Here is a 12,751-nt window from a genome sequence, read left to right as displayed (position 1 = left end):
GGTGCAGGTTCCCACCCTGGGGGTTTTTAAGAGGAGGTTGGATGACCACCTTACTGGGGTCAGTTGACCCCAATGCTATTCCTGCCATGGCAGGGGGTCGGACTAGATGATCTGCTCAGGTCCCTTCCGATCCTAGAAACTATGAAACTATAAATCTGCTCTCTGTCAGTTTGTGCCCATTGTTCTTTGTTACCCCAAGAGGCACCCTGGTGAACAGAGCTTCTCCAATTCCTTGATATTCCCCCTTAATGAATTTGTAGGCAGCCACAAGATCACCTCTCAGCCTTCCCTTGTGGAAGCTGAAGAGGTCCAGGTCCCTTAGTCTCTCCTCATAGGGCTTGGTCTACAACCCCTTAACCATAAACATGGACCTCCTCTGGACCCTCTTGAGCTTATCCACATACTTCTTAAAGTATGGCACCCAAAACTAGATGCAGTACTCCAACTGTGGTCTAACTAATGCTGCATAGAAGGGAAGTATCACTTCCTTGGTGATACTTGATAAAGTTTGGTTAGTTTTGCTGATGATTTCATCACACTTATGACTCATGTTCATCTTTATGTCCACTATGACTCTGAGATCCCTTTCTGCCTCTGTGCTGTTGAGAGTGTCATTTCCCAGCCAGTAAGTGTGCTTGAAATTTTTATGCCCTAGGTGCAGCACTCTGCATTTGTCCTTGTTGAGCTGCATCCTACTGAGTTCTGCCCACTTTTCCAGCCTGTCCAGGCCACCTGCAATTGTTTCCTACCCTTTGGTGTGTTCACTTCACCATACAATTTAGTATCATCTGCAAACGTGGGCAGAGTACACTTCACACCCACATCCAAGTCACTGATGAAAACATTGAAGAGTACAGGTCCAAGGACTGAGCCCTGCAGGACCCCACTGCCCACATCCTTCCAGGTTGATACTGACCCGTCCACTACCATTCTCTGGGTGTGACCCACAAGCCAATTTGCCACTCACCAAACTGTGTAATCATCTAAGTCACAGCCTCTTAATTTATTTATAAGAATGGGATGAGATACCATATCTAAAGCTTTCCTAAAATCCAAGTAAATGACATCTACCTCTACTCCTGCATCTAAGCGTTTTGTGACCTGGTCATAAAAAGAAACCAGATAAGTCAGGCATGATCTACCTACTACAAATCCATGCTGTTTGCCCTGCTGCATCATTTTTCCTGCTAGACTCACATGATCCTTAATCATCTTTTCAAAGACTTTTTCAAGGATGGAGGTGAGACTGACTGGACTATAATTACTTATGTAACCCAGGAACACCCAAGGGTGTGCCCGTCCTCAATTGGAAGGGATAGATGAGGCAGGCGACAGTGCTGTGAGAGGGACTCCAGTGATTTGAGCATGGGTCCCTCTTTCCTCTATAAAGTCAACTCCACACCAATGCTCTTAACTTTTTATAGTTTATTGAATTATAATATACATATTATTTCTTATTCAATATATATATAGGTAAATATTCTAATAAGTATCAAAAGAAAACTTTCTTCCTCCAACTCGAGAAATCCTTCTGAGCGGTCATGGCCATCACCCAGCCCATGGGTCTCCTCCTGGCTTGGGAATCCTCAGAAATCCACATCGATTCCCACAACTAGAGAATCTCAGAGACTCAGATCCTCCTTCCTCCCCTTCTTGAAAATAGGGACCACATTGGTCCTTTTCCAGTCTATCGGAACCTGAACCAAGCACCACAAGCACTCAAACAGCCCACCAGTGGTTCTGCTTTGAGCCTGACCAGTTCCTTCAGTACTCTCAGATGCAGCTCATCTGGGCCTGCTGACTTAAACACATCCAGTCCATCCAAGTGACTCTGCACCAAGTCAGCATCAACAATTTTTGTGTAATATTGGTGCATTAAATAATGCTGCCACCACAGGATAGAATGTGTGTCTACAAGTACTAACCTATGGCAAAGTTAATTAGTTTTCTGTGGCCTAATAGGGGCACATGTGTAGGTGCTGAGACTTTACTGCAGAGTTAATTACATATCACCACAGTAAACACTGCATGAATATACACCCACTGGGCACATCTACATGTGATAGTAATTCACAGTAGACTTACTGAACAGTAAAATACTGCACAGTAAGCCTTCCTGGGATGTCTATACATGCTACCTGTTGGGAGCAGATTTGCTCCCGCCCTACTCCGCCCCCTTGCAGCAAGCAGGGGGAGCTGTAGGTTCCCCCAGATGCTAGCCTGGGAGCTGGTAAGGGGTATGGGGCCAGTTACAGTGGGCATGGGGGCAGGAGAACTCTGGCCCCATGCACATCAGGAAGGGATGCATCCTGGGGGTGGTTCTCTTCACTATGCACATCAAAGGGTTCCCAGCCTCTACTCACCCTCTGGAGCTGCCAGCTACATGCCAGGAGCCAGGACAGGGTGCAGAGAATTCTCCAGTCCCAGTGCGGCTTGGCTCCCAGCTGCTGGGGGGGAGAGGGGGCTGGGGAGTTGAGCAGTGCAAAGACTGGGGACAGAAAACTCCCTCTCGCCTGTGGCCCCCTACTGCCTAGGCTGACGGGAAGAAAATTTGCTCCCAGTCAACATCTACATGAGTGTCTACAGTGTCCACACAACTATTATTGCACAGTATCTACTGCGCAAGTTGTTTACTACCTGTACTTACAGGTAGTACCTAATGGCACAGTAAACTAATTTACTGTAGTATATGGTGCACACATGTACATGGTGACACTTAGTCTACTGCTCAGTAAAGCATCTTGTGTAGACCCACCCACTGTGACCTTTAGTTCTGCCTGTCATGTGGACTAAATACTTATTATTGTAGCTTTCCATTAGTGAAAGGCAAGGGAACTTCCATACAATAAACTTTCATATTAAAATAATTATAAAAGATTATTTTGACTATTAAGATTAAAGAAAGTGAATGTGAAGAACTATTAGTCTGTCCTTAATTCTTTCATTGTGCTGAACAAAGGTATTGCAACACACGATACATAAAATTCCCCAGTGTTCAGAGACCTTTGCAGAATTCCACACTGTTCCAGGTTGTTAAAAATAGAGTTCCAGGTGCCGATTTCTAAATTTCACAGCATTTGATGATTGCCTTCAGAGTCAAATATTCTCCCTAGCCATAACTAAATTTCCATTTTCTTCATTCATAATTTAAGTATTTTGGATATAGGAACACAACAGCACCTGGAAATCAAAAGCATCTTCCTCTAATCATTTAATTTGTATCATAGTATCATAGTACTTAGGGTCGGAAGGGACCTAAACAGATCATCAGGTCTGACCCCATGCCCCAGGCAGGAATGGGTGCTGGGATCATATCACCCCAGCCAAATATCTATCCAGTCTCCTCCTGAAGACGCCCAAGATAGGAGACAGCACCACCTCCCTTGGGAGCCCATTCCAGAGCCTGGCAGCCCTAACTTAAAGTAGTGTCTCCTGATGTCCAGCCTGAACCTTCTCTCTAACAATTTGTGTCCAGGACCAGTTAGGTAGAAAAACTGCAGTTATTTACATTTGCCAATTTTGGATGCAAAAGAAAAGACTAACACTTAAAAATATGGTCCTTAATATTATTTAAATAAAGTTGGTGTGCATATATTCTATTTTTACTGAAAAATAAATCTACTGAAGCTCATAATAATTTCTCCTATAATAATGATTTGCACATCCATAGAGCTTTGCGTCTGAAATTCTTGAAGTCAATGTATTAAAAATCACCAACCTTGTGAACTGGGTACATAGTATTATCTCTGAACTCATAACTATTTATGAATAATGAATGGAAAATGTTATACAAATATAGCATAGAAATGCAATTATTATTTTTAGATAGGAAAACGCACAGAATTGTGAGAGAGACAAAAGAACAAAAACTAGATCTCTTCATATCCAGGACAGGGATTTAACTGCTATAACAAAGTATCTCAGAGGATTCTAACCTATTTTATTACTGTTTTCCTTGATTTTGTATTTTCTGTGCTACAGCTACATGAATTGGGATGGCTTTCACCATGGGTACAGGGCAGGGATCAAACTTGCATCTCTAGATCTGTAACAAGATGCTTTACTTGCTCTGTCAGCAAGCCCTACCCCTTCTGACCGTGACTCTAATTAAATATGAAGCAAATAAGTGTCTACATATCTTATGTTGTTCTGTGAATTTTACACACTGGTCATATCTACATGAGATGCTACTGCACAGTTGATACTGCACATTTATTTAGCACTTGTATTAGCAAAATAAATAAAAGTGCAGTAACTGGAGTTACTGTACAGTAGCGCTGGCAAACATCTTCGAAGTGATGCTACTGCACAGTAGCATATTAGAACTGTCTGTACTGTGACATGCTACTGTGTAGTATTTTTCGGCTACCATGCAGTCAGCATCTCACGTAGATATATCCAGTGTCTACAATATTTGCTTTGATACCAAATGAAAAACTCTGATTACTGGAATGGGGAATAAAACTTCCCTGGTTTACGTTGCCCTGCTCAAAGTCTGCCTTAAACAATGACTCACACTTCCTGATAAGACAGGTGGAAAGGATATGCATGTCTTTGCGTGCAGAGATGTGCAATTTGTGCGTCAACATTTTTTGTACAGTTTTGAAAACGCGTTTTCCATAATCATTTGATGGTGGTGGTGTTCACAGACTTCTTTCTTACCTCATTGTTTGCTGTTTTGGTGTATCGCTGGTTATCTAAGTCATATGTTACTGTTTCTACTTGTAGTTTGGACAGCTGATATTTTAAATGGAACAATAATAAATAGCTAATAGAGAATTCTATCAATCACTTTTGCTAGTGGGTATATATGGATACTCATATAGAGACTACCGCCCTCCAACCAATTCCTGCAAACAAAACCATTTCCACATGAATATCAAACACAAAAGGGGGCCATGATGGCTGAACCAAACATCTGCTAGGAGTGGAGTGGAAGTTTGCAAAATAATCTTCAGCATTTAGTCAACCCTGCTTCATAGTCACAGTGTAAAACTTCTCAGGAACTGGTTGACTTGATGCAGCATAAATTGATGCAGTAAGATTTTAAAAGGAATTGGAAAATGTTGTGCCCATAGAGCATATTTGTAGTTACACGATACATGTTAATGATAAAGATTATCTGCCTTGGTTTGGGATGTGAATCATTTTTTTGCAGGAGTTAGGAAGTTACACACTTTGTCTCCTACACAAAATTAAATGAGATATACATCTAAATGATAACAAGGGTAGGGAAGAAAAGGGAAAAGTTTGCCATTTTCTGAAGCAGCAGGTTAGAAAACTAGTCCAGTTCAGCAAGACACATTTTAGGTAACAAATATCAGTACTATTAAAAACGCTATTCCACTTTTACTAGTATCAACATCTGCAGCAGTATGAAATGTAAAATTAAAGTTTACATGTGGTACTATTCACTGAACTGTAATGAACTTTAGTATTACTTGGTGAGCATGAGAAGTAAGAAAATGTATGATCCATAGTAATTGGTACACTTAAAAAGATTCACAAAAGTACTGTAAGAAAAAAACATTTCAAGGATATATATTTGTTACACAGCTCATATGTCCATTTCCTCCCTTTTTCCCCAGGTGAGGGGGGGGACTTGGCGTGGGGGAAGAAGCAGGCCTTCCCATAGTTTGTAGGAATTCAAGGGTTTTATTATTTTTCAGAGTTGCTGATGTCTTCATAAGTCAGGACTTTTCAGTATCATTCATTTCATTTGTGCTGTTTGGCAGACACCCAAAACACATTGCAGGCTAACATGAGTTTCACAAAGAGTGCAAATTATGTTTGTATAGATGTTTGTCAAAGCAGGAAAATATAGAATAATCAGTCTCAAAAAAGTGTTTCTTAGCTATATAAATCAGAAAGGAAAACCTATGTTATTAGAAGATGGTAGGGAATAAGGGTCATTCTGCAGGGAATACATTTTTTTTAATTGCCAAAATCTTTTTTTCAGTCGAATAGAAAGGGAAAGGTGGGGTGGGGAATTGCAAGTCTGTGTGATGAAGACTGAACTTATGTGCTTATCCTTGTACTAAAAAAAGACTTAGCAGAGAAAAGCCATTTCTCTCATCTGAAACATTCATTCCAACTCAATGACATGGTTTCATTAGAAAAGGGCAGAAATGGTAGTGCCCTATCTAAATAAAGAATTACCTAGAGACTACTTGTAATGTATTTCAGCTGAACTGCCCTATGTACTCCATTAGCTCCTGTTGTTGAGAACCAGGTAAAGAATGCACTTTCCATTTTTTATTCATATTTTAGCCACACAAGATCATGGTATTGTTCTCAGTGCATTAGTATATGTTATAATTATTTACGCAGATGATTTTCTGTCCAAATGAAAACCTTTTTGGAGCAACTTCAATACAAAGGCATGGTAGAAGTTCTGAACACAGCAACACAACCAGCAGATGCAATAATGGCTCTACATACAAGGTTGTATGTTATGACATTGGAAAAAATGAACAAAAGTTAACCTCCTTGACTCTGGAAGGTACCTACACGGTAGCATTGGCAAAAGCCTTCCCTTCGTGTATTCCAGTCTTTTGCTCCAACGTTAGGTGCCCACTACACTTGCTTCAGGGACATCTAGCACCCAGTATGCTACCAACTGTATCAATGCAAATCCAGATAAACTGTAATGAGATTAGTGGAACCACATCTGTTTTACAGCAGTGTAACTGAGGGCAAAATCTGGCTAACTGCCTATGGATGTTGCCAAATGAAGCAGACCAGCTGTGCTGGAATGTGTCTTGGCGCAGCTGATCCATTTCATTGGGCAAAACATATATTGCCCACTCTTCTGGAAGGTCAGGCCCCTGCTAATCCTGGAGCTTCAGGTGCTAAATCCTGTGGGGCAACACCTCCCATCTGCAAATGGGGAAACGCAGGCAGATGCCCTGGGGTTCAGGGGCCTGATCCTGTGTGCCCAGGGAATTTCTCTAGGGATCAGGCCCTTAAAGCCCCCAGTGCTCCTTCCTGGGATGACTGGAGCGAGCAGGCATCTCCAGGCTGCCCATGCTCTCCTGCCTTAAAACAAACTCATCCACCACAGAATAGTGGCATGCCTCTAGGATGTAACCTTTTGTCATGTCCACAAATTTGGGTACCTATGGTGCAGCAAAGGGCATGGATATCTGTTTTCTTTTGCATTGTTCTGCTATAAACATTTTTATGGCAGCAACAAAGTGGCATCTGGTTGCAGCCTTATAGTGATTGGTACATAAATATTTTAGATTTCTCTGCCCTTTCCACTTCAGCCACTATGTGATTTCTCTAGTCTGTGTTAAAATAGCCTCAATGACCTCCCTTTGTAAACACATAGGATCACAGGATCATCATAAATTGGGGCTGAAAAGTACCTCATGAGGTCATCTAGTCTAGCCCCTCTGCTCAAGGCAGGATCATCTCTGATTAAACCATCCCAGTCAAGTTTCTGTCTAAACTGCTCTTGAAAATATGTACTCAATCAATCAGTGTTTAAAAATAGCCTATGTCTGTTCTGATTGATTCACAAATTTTTGTAAGCATAAGAAATTGTCAAAAATGTGACAATTTCAAACATTTGCTCGTTACACCTCATGCTGAAAGCCACACAAATGTCAATTGGCTTAGTGTTGATAAGCTTAGTGGAACAGTCATGCTTTAAGGGGAAAAAACTGTCTCTGGGTGTCCTTCACCTGCATAGCTGAGACTTGCCACTAGAGGCTTGATGAGCAGGAGCAGGACTAGGAGCTAGGAGCAGGACGAGCTCACTGCTCTCAGTGGGAGCAGAGCCAATCTGAGTGGTTGGGGGTAGCACTCCTGCCACCAGGCACTCCAGAGCTGCGGTGCTCATTCTACCCAACATGCCCATGGGGCAAGGCACTGTTCCTCCGGCCCCACTGCACCCCAGTATCTCCACTCACCCTGACTCAGGAAGGGCCACTGCATCCTGGGATGCTGGAGGACTTCAACTCGGGTAAAAGAGCTGTGGAGAGTGGCCAAGCCCTAATGAAACAGAAGGAAAATTAGGTAGATTAAAGATAATCCTGCCCTGGAATGGTGTAACTTTAAACCAAATAATGAGTGCTTTAAGCCACTTAAAAAGGTACTAATGTGCAGCCAATCCAGGGGTCAAGAGCTCCAGAAGTCATCTAAAATTACTGTGTAACAAGGCCCTTAGACTGAGAGTGACTGCTATAAAATGCAGTTCCCTCATCCACTTCCAAAGGAAAACTTGTGGTGTAAGGGGAAGCAAAGGGGATTGAAATTTCCATTAGAATCTTTTTATGTACCTTTCTCCCCAGTTGTCCCATCTGCAGATGGGATGGCCATCTATAGAATCAGCCACAAACCCTTGAGAGCCACACAAGGGCAAGTTCTCTGCATCCGTTCCTCACCTGAGCGCCACTGCTGAGCCACCTACAGGTATGGCTTCACCACATAAAGACAAGTATCTTTATTAAAAAGATTACCACAGAAGTGCATTGATTTCCTTTGAAGATTCCTTTGAAATAAATGCAGGTGTGGGCCATTCACCCTGACTTCACCCCCGTCTTAGTCAGCATCACCTGCAGTCTCACTAAGGTAGATCTCTGGATTTAGGAGATAAATGCCCAGATTTTGAAGGAGGTGAGATTTGATTGGTGCAGGAATGGTGCCCTATATATGCAGATCTCCTAAAGGTAGGTCAGACAGCAATTAACTTTTCTTGTGGACAGTGACCGGAAAACATCGTTAAAGGAGAAGAAACAACCAAGGAAAAATATTTAATGCTGTATTAACCATTGTAGTGATGATTACAGTCATTCCAGAATTATGTTGATTAGTAATTAGCAGCAAGCAGATGGGGAATCATGCTGTCTCCCCAGGAAGTTAATGCAAACTAGTTACAGTATTTATATCTTATTGAGACTACCCTGGTAAAATGTGTTCTAAATACATTTTTCAGGACTGAAATAATCTCAACATGTATGTTAAAAATAGGCAAATTAAAATACTGGATTTGAAATCATCCAATAAAACTCACTTTAAGTGTTTTACTAAAGACAAATGAAGAGGTTTCTATACTGGTATTTAATCTACAACCATTGTTGGCTTTAATCCCTGTTTTATTTCTTTTTTCAGTTTATAATAAATTTTTAAAAGGCACCTACCCAACGTCTTTGCTATGAATGAAAATACAGCTGCACAAAAGGATTAAACTACAGCTGTTCCTCACCCATTATTAACCAAAGAGGAATTCTGCATTCAACCAAAGTCCTTCTTGCCATACACCCCAGCCTTGTCATGTCTTTTTCTTCCCCAAAAGTCAGGGAAATAGATAAACTTTGAAGTCACCCTAAGAAGGTGGTGCAGTCGCCATCCTTACAGGTGTTCAAGGGGAGGCTGGATACGCACCTCATTGAGCTAGTATGAGTGCTTTAACCTCGCCAGTTGGCAGGGGACCAGACTTGATGATCTTACAGGTCCCTCCTGGTCCATTGACTCTATGACTCTAAGAATAAACAGAACTAAGATATTTTGGACCAAGTCTAGGCCAGTAGTTTCTAAAAGTGAGAACCTCCCACAGAAAATTCTAGCAGCCCTCTTCTATTTATTATTCCTTCCCCATCCCAATTATCTCTGCTAAACATGAGTGTGGAACTAATGCCCAGAATATATGACCCTTTGATGAGGTTTGCCCCAAGCCATTTAGGGCTTTCTGTGTCAAAAAATACATCTTAAACTGCCCCAAGAAATCAATAGGTAGCCAGTGTGAATGATGGTGCACAATTGCATTTGATCCTTGCACGTTATACATCTTAATGAGCAGACAAACACACTCTGAATGTATTGAATTTGATAACCCTGGCAGTCCCAAGGGGGAGCAAACACAGTCAAAGGGGAAATTAAATAAGGGATTCATTTATTTAACGTGTAACTAAATGTTTATATGGTTGTTCATTACTAAGGTGTAAAACTTTCTGCCACTTCATTTTCAGAAGTGAAAAAAAACAGTAAGAAAATATAGGGGATGTGTTGAGGTCTTTGCAATTATAAAATGAGCAATATGCTCCATAATGAAGCATGCTGGAGGGACCTGTTAATCCCTCATGAATACCTAGGGAATGTCATCAGGGACTGCTATTGAAATGCATCTCTTCTTTTATCTAGGAATCAGAGAGAACATCTCCAGCACCTCTGCAGTGCTCCCTAACAGAAAAGGCTTTAAAGTTATATTATTCCTACCAGAGATTGAACCTGCTAAATGGGATAATAATAACTTCTACTCTGCCCCTGAGACCCAGAATAAATTGGAACAAGATTTCATACACCACACATTATTATATACAATTATTTCTATTTGACAGGCTATTACAAAGAGAACAATCAGAATGATCCTGAGGATTCAGTGGATAGCACCAGGCATTATCAATATACAAGGAAGCACTACGAGGAGAAGAAAAGTGGGTCATCATCTTTTGTATCGTCCATTGAGGATGAGCAGAAACCCCTGTTTGCTGGAATAATTGATTACCCATCAGTGACAGGCAAAACTACAGGGCTGGACTTTGAAGAAGTGGTGCACATAGCAGAAAGGATACACATTGACAAAAGAAGTCATTCTTGTAAAGGTAATTTAATCTGTTCTGCTCTTTTGTAAAGCTGGACTATTCAACTCTCTGCTCTGAGGACCAATGAGAAAAAAAAAAAGAAAGAAAAAACACTTTTCTGAATGGCTCCAGTGACAAATAACAGAGGAATTTATTTTTAAGTGTTTCATTAAACATTCACAAAGAATATTCTTCTAGTTCATATAGAGAATATTCAACCCAAGATGTTTCCCATGAAGGGAATGTAATTTGGTAGATTAGGAATAAAATGGAAAATGAGAAGCTCTTGAGTTTTAGCTGAGGTGTTGGCAATGAATCACTCCATCACTGAATCTTCTTAGATTCAAATCCTTAAGCAAAAATATTAAAGGTACCCACTAATGTTGCATGGGTCCAGTGTTTGAAGATATGGACTTGAGATTGTCTTTCATTGCTGTAAACTAGGATTTATACTGGCAGAGAATCCATCAAACATGTTGAAAGATGGAATGTACATTGTGCTACAGTGTTAGATAGCAGCACAAAATCCTGGATGGGGTATCTTCTGTTTAACAGAAGGGATACTAAATATGAGTTTCATGAAGCCATATCATAAATCGGAACAAGTCTTGCTTGACTTCAGCAGGAAATTTAGATGAGTAAATAGAGCAGGATTTAGCCCCTTGTATATATGGCAAATGTTTTGCAAAGATTAAGCCATCTCAGTTAAGTTAAAATGGAGTGGTTGCTTTCTATCACAACATTGAATGTATTATTTCTTTTATTAAAGCCTTAATTGTCTCAGTGAAATTCAGAGTGAACAAATGAAATGGTTAAGTTTTAGTACAACATTAACAAATGTTGCTGAAGGTTTGTTTGCAGTTATTTAAGTCTGAAAAGACTTGTATATTCAGTACTTACTGCTGTTTCCCTCAATTTGTTTCTTGGCACAGTAAATTTAACTACATATTAGATCAACTTTAGTTTTTGAGGGTAGTATTTAAAATGCTTCTAAAAAATAATCCTCTCAAACAACATATTTTTAACATTCCAGAAATCCAGCAATATGAAAACTGGTCTTCTTGGGCTAAGGTCAAATGCTGAGCCACATAAACTAGCTGTGTACATATTGCAATTTGAAAGCTTATCTTTCCCTTGCTGGTAGCCAGAAATGTGTCCTTGCAACTATAGCAACATTTTCCAAGGCAACCTATTGCAGATTTTACTCTGAGCTAAATTTAGTCTGTCAAAAGGGCGTATATTTTAATTAAGATTGCATATTTTTTTCCTTTGTAATCCTGAGATTTTAGTAGCACATTTGAAAAGCTGGTTGCCTTTCTTGCCACTTTCATAAAAACATTAAATTCAACCAATCAACATTTTAAATTAAACTCTCATTCCTGTAATCAGTTATTGATTTTATTTTGTATAAAGGCAATTGTAAACATAATGACATTCTAAAATAAACTCCATATAAATTTAAACTATGAATTTATAAGCTTAGAATTATTAAGTATTCATATAAATGAACTCATAAATGTGAAAGAAACCATAATTCTTTGTCAATATGACAGATAACATAACACATAACAGTTGCTTTAATGTTGGTCATTAATTTACATTTTGGAATGTGATATGATGGGCGATCACTCATGAATGAGTAAGATTATCTTCCAAGGAGCTTAATAGTGATTCCGCAGATGGCTCCATAGCCCAATTTTAGATCCACGTGTCTTGTCGCAGTGAGGACAAGTGTTTCCAGGAGGGATGGGCACTGTGTTGCTGCACTGAATGTTCTGATGTTCTTTTTGCCTCTTCCTCTATTCCTCTTCCGCCTGTCAACGAACTGTTTCAAAGTGTTGAGATCCCTCCCAAAGAGTATTCCTCCATTTTGGTTAGTCCTGAGAAAGGGTCTCCCAAATACTGATATTGATGTTACACCCCTCCATGTTTGCCTTCAGGTTGTCTTTGCAGCACTTTCTTTGCCCTCCACTACTTCACTGACCTTCTTTCAGCTGTGAGAAAAAGATTCTCTTTAGAAGGTGGGAGTCAGGCATGCAAACATGACCTGTACAGCAAAGTTGGTTTTGGATGATCATGGCCTCAATGCTGTTGGAATTTGCTTCGGCCAAGACACTGATCTTTGTGTATCTATTCTCCCAGCTAATCCAAAGGATCTTGTGAAG

The 12,751-nt window shown here is 40.3% G+C and overlaps 1 protein-coding gene across 1 annotated transcript in view; it reads left to right on the top strand.

Annotated features, from left to right (window-relative positions):
• KCNH7 (potassium voltage-gated channel subfamily H member 7) overlaps positions 1-12,751 on the top strand; it is a 483,070-nt gene that overhangs the window by 453,726 nt on the left and 16,593 nt on the right. The window contains exon 13 of the mRNA XM_019522712.1: positions 10,344-10,607. Within this exon, the coding sequence (XP_019378257.1) occupies positions 10,344-10,607 (264 nt within the window). The remainder of the gene's footprint in view (positions 1-10,343; positions 10,608-12,751) is intronic.

This window comes from Gavialis gangeticus, unplaced genomic scaffold (genome assembly GCF_001723915.1).
Source record: "Gavialis gangeticus isolate Ggan-Ray unplaced genomic scaffold, GavGan_comp1, whole genome shotgun sequence".
Classification (NCBI taxonomy): Eukaryota; Metazoa; Chordata; order Crocodylia; family Gavialidae; genus Gavialis; species Gavialis gangeticus.
The sequence above is the reverse complement of the archived record's forward strand: the minus strand, read 5'-3'. Positions and strand labels throughout refer to the sequence as shown.